Source organism: Giraffa tippelskirchi, chromosome 1, assembly GCF_054371585.1.
Source record: "Giraffa tippelskirchi isolate mGirTip1 chromosome 1, T2T-mGirTip1v1.2.pri, whole genome shotgun sequence".
Lineage (NCBI taxonomy): Eukaryota > Metazoa > Chordata > Mammalia > Artiodactyla > Giraffidae > Giraffa > Giraffa tippelskirchi.
The window spans coordinates 53,040,993-53,048,857 of record NC_137275.1 but is presented as its reverse complement, the minus strand read 5'-3'; the positions used below and the strand labels follow the sequence as shown (position 1 = coordinate 53,048,857).

Here is a 7,865-nt window from a genome sequence, read left to right as displayed (position 1 = left end):
AGAGAGGGTGAGTGGAGGTAGCGGTGGGGTTGGGGAGGGGACATATCTAAGAGCAAAGGCACATGGACAATGAGTAAGGGCCCAGGATGATGGCAGCAGGTGACAGTGCCTTCCAGTGTTTGGACTCATAAGTGTGACAAGTCTTTTCAATATTGGCTTAAGGAGAGGTCGAGCGTTTAAAGAACAGAACCATCACGAATAACACATGGTTAACACCCGTCAACCCTTAATTCCAGCAGAAATAGAGGTTTCATTCATTTTATAATTGCACTTTCCAGTATAACTTTTAAAATAATGTTTTCTGTAGTATTTTTAAAGCACTATTGTTTGCATCTTTAAATATTGAATATATTTTTCAAAATAGTTCCCTAGCTGCTCAAGTGTGCTTTTTTAATATATACTTGATATATTATTGAAGGTACTACAAAATAGAAATCTCTGGAGTGCAGAAGTTAAGAAAATAACCTTCATAACTGAAAATATATCCTTAAAAATACAAAAACAAAAACCTCTATACAAATGTACTACCGCGTACAAATTTTTAAGAGATGGTGTTTAAGGCACAAACCGTTGCAAGTCTCTTAGAAATGTATGAACACAGGTCTGCTAAATTGAAAACAGTCTTAAAAAACTAGTGAAAACTTCATGTAATATAAAATATTCCAGTATGGTATTTGATAACATTCTTCGCGTTCAGGTTTCGTGTGTGCTAACCCAACACGTTCTTTCTTCATAAATAGTAAAGTGTTCCTTCAGTGGTGGTGGCGGCGGGTCTCAGTAGGTCTGGTACACGTCGTGGATGGGCACCTGGATAGCAGCGGCGGGGAAGGCCTGAGGTATGTAGCCTGCGTATCCGCCGTACACGGCTGCGGCGGCCGCTGCATTCTTCTGTAGTGTGGCGATCGTGGCTGTGGCTGGAGCAGCAAATGGCACATAACTGGCTCCGTAGATCCCGGCAGTGGGAATTCTCTGAACATTTGGAGCCACCGTGTACACTGGAGTTATTGGGCGACCCTGAGGGGAGAGAGAGCATCCTTATTGATCACCTGTAGGTATCTAACCAGATAGGCGGAGGACACCACCCTAATGGCAGAAAGCAAAGAGGAACTGAAGAGCCTTTTGATGAAGGTGAAAGAGGAGAGTGAAAAAACTGGCTTAAAACTCAACATTCAGAAAACTAAGATCATGGCATCCGGTCCCATCACTCATAGCAAGTAGATGGAGAAACAATGGAAACAGTGACAGATTTTATTTTCTTGGGCTCCAAAATCACTGCAGATGGTAACTGAAGCCAAGAAGTTAAAAGATGCTTGCTCCTTGGAAGAAAAGCTATGACAAACCTAAATAGCATATTAAAAAGCAGAGATATCACTTTGCCAATAAAGGTCTGTATAGTCGCAGTTTTGGTTTTTCCAGTAGTCATGTATGGATGTGAGAGCTGGACTATAAAGAAGGCTGAGCATCAAAGAATTGATGCTTTTGAACTGTGGTGCTGGAGAAAACTCTTTAGAGACCCTTGGATAACAAGGAGATCAAACCAGCCAATCCTAAAGGAAATCAGCCTTGAATATTCACTGGAAGGACTGATGTTGAAGCTGAAGCTCCAATACTTATGGCCACCTGATGTGAAGAGCCAACTCACTGGAAAAGACCCTGATGCTTGGAAAGATTGAGGGCAGGAGGAGAAGGGGGCGACAGAGGATGAGATAGTTGGATGGCATCATTGACTCAATGGACAAGAGTTTTAGCAAATTCAGGGAGATGGTAAAGGATAGGGAAGCTTGGTGTGCCGCAGCCCATGGGGTTGCAAAGAATTGGACGGACATTACTGAGTGACCGAACAACAACCACCTATCCGTTCATTCAACAACCCCATGCATTCATTCAACTCCCAGGGGTGAGGGAATGACAGAGAAACAAAAGTTTCCATTCTCAAGGCAGACGGACAGACAAGCAATATTCGTAAGGGACTGAGACAGGAGCTGTTGAAGTGGAGTTGCATTCTCAAGGCACATTCAAATTCAACTGGTGACCATGACAGAACTGGAATGTTCAGGGAAATTTCAAATACTCTGGAACCTTCTGCCCACCATTCTACTCAATCAGCCTATGTACCAGGGCGAGCTAGAGATGGGAGTTGAGGTCTACCCTTTCCTAAGATGATCTCACTGTAATTATGAATAAGTATTTTTCCTAAAATACATGCCAGCTGCCTCAACTCATACCTAACTGAAGGAACATGATGTATCAAGAATGGAGAGGAGCACAGTCTATGATGACTTCATGGAACAAAGTACACAGCTCTCCCAAGGGCCAGCGTCTTAAGCTGTGACCTAAAAAGATTGTGATCATACAGGATCTTCAACAAATGCTCTCGCTTCAACCATCGCCGACCTAAGACATGACACCACTAAATATACAGTTGTTGTGGAAGCTTAGAGAAGAAGTCAACTAACTTGAGGAGCAAGAGGAAGCGTCTCTGAAGTGGAAAAATTCGTGCTGGGTTTTGAAGGATAAGTGGGGCTTCCCTGGTGGCTCAGACGGTAAAGAATCTGCCTGCAATGCCAGAGACCTGGGTTCGATCCCTGGGTCAGTCAGATCCCTTGGAGAATGGAATGGCTACCCAACCCAGTGTTCTTGCCTGGAGAATTCTACGGACGGAGGAGCCTTGCGGACTACAGTCCATGGGGTCACAAAGAGTTGGACACGACTGAGCAACTGACACTTTCACTTTCACTTGGATAAGGTGGGATTTCCACATGAGGAGGAAGTGGGGAAAGAGGCGTTCTCTGAAGCTGCCTTGCTGTAGATGCCACGCTGGTTCTGAAAGTCCAGGATGCTTCCTTCCCTCCACTTGAGAGTGAAACATACTACATTTTCAGAACAAATAGGAGTAGACAAGGAAGACTGTGGTTCATTATTTTCCAAAGTGTTTGCTATGGAGTTCATTCTGTAGACTGCTTTAGGGAAAAGGAGATTTTTGGTAAAACAAAACATACATTTATTTAACAAAACATCTTGTGTACCTTATGTTTCACAGAATGCCCTGTGGTACAAATAGTTCAGGATATGTAAAAGAGAGAAATAGATTTTAAAAAATTATTTCTTCCTGGGTTTTATAAAGGAATTACTTATCATTCCTTTACAAAAATCTGCAAATCAGAGTCACAAAATTATGTTCAAAGAAACTTCAGAATTGAAGAGTCATTTTTTCAACTGTAATCCAAATAATAATTACAAATAATATCCAAATGATAACAGTAACAGAGATTACAGGCTGCTAGGCACTATTCTAAGTGCCTTATTTAAATGACACTATTGAAACATCATCAGAACATCAATGAAGCTGGTGGTTTATATGCTGGTGGATTATATGGAGAAGCTTAGACGTTTTAAATGACTTGTACAAGGTGACACGCTTTTAAGCAATGGGATGTGTGAGTCTGGCACCTGTGCATTTAGCCTTGCATTATCGTGCCTGCTACAATACAGCCACAATCAATGTTAGTAACACTTTACAACCAAGGAGAGAAACTTTGCAACTGGGAAGACTGTGGTTCACAGCATGACACAAGCTATCTTCTCCAAATCTGTGGACATCACTTTAGTGACAAATGCACAAAGGAAAGGATCACCAGGAAGGTGACGTCTGAGAGAAACCACTCCATGTACAACAGTGCAGCCCAACACCTGAGCCCAGGGGAGTGTGATGAGGTTGAGTTGAGTGTGGGGAGTTGGAAATGAGGGGAGAAAAAGACCTCAACTTCCCCTTCTCTTAAAAAAGGAATGGTTCTTGCTCTACCTATACCACTGACTTGCTGTGAAGATTGAGACACTTTGAGAAATAAACGTGAAAAAAGGATTGTCTACACATGTAAGCTTTTTTTTTAAATTGCCTGCGAAGGCTATATGAAATTTTGGATTTAAATGGCTACAAAGGAACATCTCTGAGCTCCTGCAAAACAGAGGAGGAAGATCGAAGGTGTTCCCCAAGAAGGTCACTGGGAACTGTGTGGCTTCACTCTGAAAAGTGTTCTTTTTACCAATCTGTGGAGCTTAAAATGCTCCTTCCTCTGCTGCAATTTGGCAGAGAACACAGAGGAGGCGGAGGACGGAACGTATCAGAGAACCCAGGTCAAAGAACTCAAGGCAGGACAGACAGTACTCAGCTTTGAGGGGGAGCAGTGGGGCCACACACTCAAAGAAGCCATTCCCACGTTACAGAGGAAGTAGCTCCAGGCATTCTGCAGAATATACTGGAGGAGGACAATTGCCATAGGGATCTACTGATGATGACAGCACACTGAACAAATCCCAAACCACAAGACCCTGAAGGCAGCATCCAGTGCAGACTGATATAAGACAGAAACAGTCTGCAATACCGAATGTGATCATGAAGCCTGAAATTTGGGCCCAACCACAACTGTGACCATGCAACAAAGACCAAAGTTCACAAGTTTCCTAGTAAAGAGGAATTAGAATTAGCAGAATTCCACTAGCTAATGCTTGTAGGTTACTGTATGTATTTATAGTCAGGACACAGTAATAACTACTTTGAGAGTCATTTCCAACCCAAGACTACTGCCGGGGTTCACAAGCCTAGCTGTTTCAGCATTACTGAGGAGGTGGGACAAAATATGGATTCTAGAACCCCAGCCCAGTTCTGCTGAATTGGAATCTTCTGGGGTTTGAATCCAAGAATCTCTGTTTTATAAACATGTCTCCTGGATAATTCTTATCCAGTTAGATACAAGACATCCCTGGCCTGAGTTTTTATGCTTATGCATTGAGGAGGTGTTTGATATTCACTGCTTCACAAAGGATAGCTTCAACAAGATTATTTTTCTGTCTAGGAGAATGATATATTGTATAGGTATTCCCTGTGTGCTACATATTGCAGAAACAAAGAAATATATATAAGATGTGGCTCTTGGTCTCGAAGTACTTTAACTGGGGAGACAGAACATAGAACTTGACTGGTAGTCAAGTAGCCAATACTGAGAAGTACAGGACAGATGGTTTCCAAGGTGAGGTAGATGGAAAAGATTCTAGAGAAGAAAACCAGATAGAGGAGAACACTATGAGTAAAGGTGGGGAAGGAGGATGGAATGGGAAAACTGGATTGGGAGGAGAAATGGGAATAGTTGGATATGGCTGGGAGAGAGGATTAAAGGCAGATTTTGTAAAGTTTCATAAATCTTTATCTCTATAGACATTTCTGTCTCTCTACAGGCACTCACATATATATATATATATATATATACACATATGCATACATATATACGTATGGGTATACTCAGAGAGAGAGAGAGATGGAAGGGAGGAAGAGGGGCAGAACTTTAAAAAACCTTTACTAAACTATAATCTGGAATGCAAAAAGTACAATCTGGCATGAACTATCCCCTGGGACTCCGTGTGTCACCTCTGTAACAATAAGTACATGAGTTAAAAATTATCCTGTGTCATTAAAAAAAAAAATAGGATGTATAACGACACTGTGAGAAATTACATACATCATTTTTGCATATTGCTTCCTATCTTTAATACTGTGGCAATTTTAGGGTACTACAATTATTATCTAACATTTTCCTGTCCTGTCGTGATTTAGCTTACAAAAATATTTCTATCACTCAGACCCATAGTTCTAGCAGAAAGCCAGGCACAGTGTCAGTGCTCCTGCGGAGTGTTAAGTGAATCCGTGATACATGAGACCTCACACAAACACTGCAGCAAGAAGCCTACCTGGAAAGGCGGCGGCGTGGACACGGCAGGGATGACGGCAGCGGCGGCCGCAGCAGCCGCAGCAGCACTGGCTGGATCGGGCTGCACAGCGATGGGGCTGATCATGTGCTCCATTGTGTGGATTTTACCATCTTCAATCATTTTAGGGGCTGGAGCTGCCTGAAACATGGAATATTGGGCGCCGATGGCAGGGATGGCCACTGCAAGAGAAGGAAAAGGGAAGCACAGGACAGTCACTTCCAGTCACTGAGGGAAGTGCCATCACTTTCTCAATATTTTTAAAAACAAGTTTAGCAGCCAGGGGCTCTGCCTGCAAACGAATGCTCTCTCACTACAGGTGCTATCCAAGAGGAAGAGAGGGGAGGTGGAGGTACCCCATATCTTGCTGGACTTTCAAAAGGAACCATACGGGCAATGGGTGGGATCTCCCCACAGATCCTCACGTAGGCAAGCCTACAGTTAAGTTTCTGCACCCACATTTTCTACTGCTGCTAACAGAATTTAGAACAGAATAGCATTTAGACTCATATTCTTGAGGTCCTACAGAGCAAGAAAGGGCCTTCCAATTTTGAGAAAACAGGCTCAGAATAAGAAGTGAGAGCTGAGGCTTGAGGCCCAAGAGTGTAAGAAGAGCCTGCCAGTTCCTTATCACCTATCTTACTCAGCACCAGCCCCACTGCCCTTTTTCACTTTCACCACATTTTAAAGAGCAGGTGCTATTAAGAGTTTCATTCTGAGAACTCAGAGGTCAGTGTACATCCTCCCCGACCTGCCAATGAAAAGACATGTTTTTGTGAATAAAGTCCAAAGGAGTCATTTCAACCAGAAGTTCAGACAGATCACAGTTTTCGAATGTCAATGTATGATACAGCTGCTGCTGCTAAGTTGCTTCAGTCATGTCTGGCTCTTTGTGACCCTATGGACTGTATAGCCCTCCAGGCTCCTCTGTCCATGGGATTCTCCAGGCAAGAATATTGGAGTGGGTTGCCGTGCCCTTCTCCAATGTATGATAAGGAGGAGTAAAAAGACACACACACACAAAAATTAGCCCTGATTTGGGGGAGTTTGTGTGAGTGTGTGTTGTATGTTTTGAGGATGGTAAGAATATTGAAATGCATACAACAAAGTATACTTTCTATTCTCCAACTGTAGGTAATTTCTTCTAATAAAAGCCAATTTGATATAGGTAAAGAGAAATGCTTGCGTGCTGTGTGCTCAGTCGCTTCATTCGTATCTAACTCTTTGTGACTCTATGGACTGTAACCCACCAAGCTTCTCTGTCCATGAGATTCTCCAGGCAAGAATACTCGAGTGGGTTGCCCTCCTCCAGGGGATCTTCCCAACTCAGGGATCAAATCCACGTCTCCTGCTTTGCAGGTAGATTCTTTACCAATGAGCCACTGGGGAAGCCCAGAGAGAAATGACTGTAGGCTAAACAATGGTACAGTCATTCAATAAAATATATCTAAAATCTAAACCAGATCTTTTACCTGCCTTTCTTGTGATCTATAGATCACAAGATCTATATGATCTTGTGCCTAGATACTTCACTATTGCCTGGTGTTCCTCCTAAAATACAGAGTTCTAATTTTCTGAATGAATCAGAAATAGAGGTCAAGGGGACAGGGCCCAGAAAAGGCTAGAAGTCTGAGCTACATCTGAGTTGTACTAAGCAACTCTGGATTGTTCTGGCCACCAGCCACAGGAATTTCTATCCCATGCCTCAGAACACAATTACATGCTTAAAGATCTTTGAGTTCTTTTCTCTGGGCTTCCCTGGTGGCTCAGCTGGTAAAGAATCCGCCTGCAATGTGGGAGACCTGGGTTGGGAAGATTCCTTGGAGAAGGGAAAAGCTACCCACTCCAGTATTCTGGCCTGGAGAATTCCACGGGCAGTCCATGGGTTTGCAAGGAGTCGGACATGACTGAGCGACTTTTCTTTTCTCTAGTTAAATCTTAAACCTTTCCCAATAAGTAGAAGTGGCAACTCCTGTATCCAGGCTCTGCTTTATGGAATTAGAGAGAAATAGGATCAGTTTTATATTGCTTGAAGCATCAGTGACATTTGCAAGGAAATCCAGTCTAAGGAGTCACTTAACTGCAGAAGTGGCAGAATTTTTTCA

At 42.9% G+C, this 7,865-nt stretch overlaps 1 protein-coding gene across 25 annotated transcripts in view; it reads right to left on the bottom strand.

Moving 5' to 3' along the window:
* Positions 1-525: 525 nt before the first annotated feature.
* RBM47 (RNA binding motif protein 47) overlaps positions 526-7,865 on the bottom strand; it is a 179,607-nt gene continuing 172,267 nt past the window's right edge. For all 25 annotated transcript variants that reach the window (XR_014082467.1, XR_014082485.1, XR_014082466.1 and 22 more), the window contains 2 exons: positions 5,743-5,942; positions 526-1,014 (listed from right to left, as the gene is read on the bottom strand). Coding sequence is in view for 15 of the 25 variants with exons in the window: in XM_081591845.1 (XP_081447971.1) it covers positions 775-1,014; positions 5,743-5,942 (440 nt within the window). In the remaining 10 variants the exon portion in view is untranslated. The remainder of the gene's footprint in view (positions 1,015-5,742; positions 5,943-7,865) is intronic.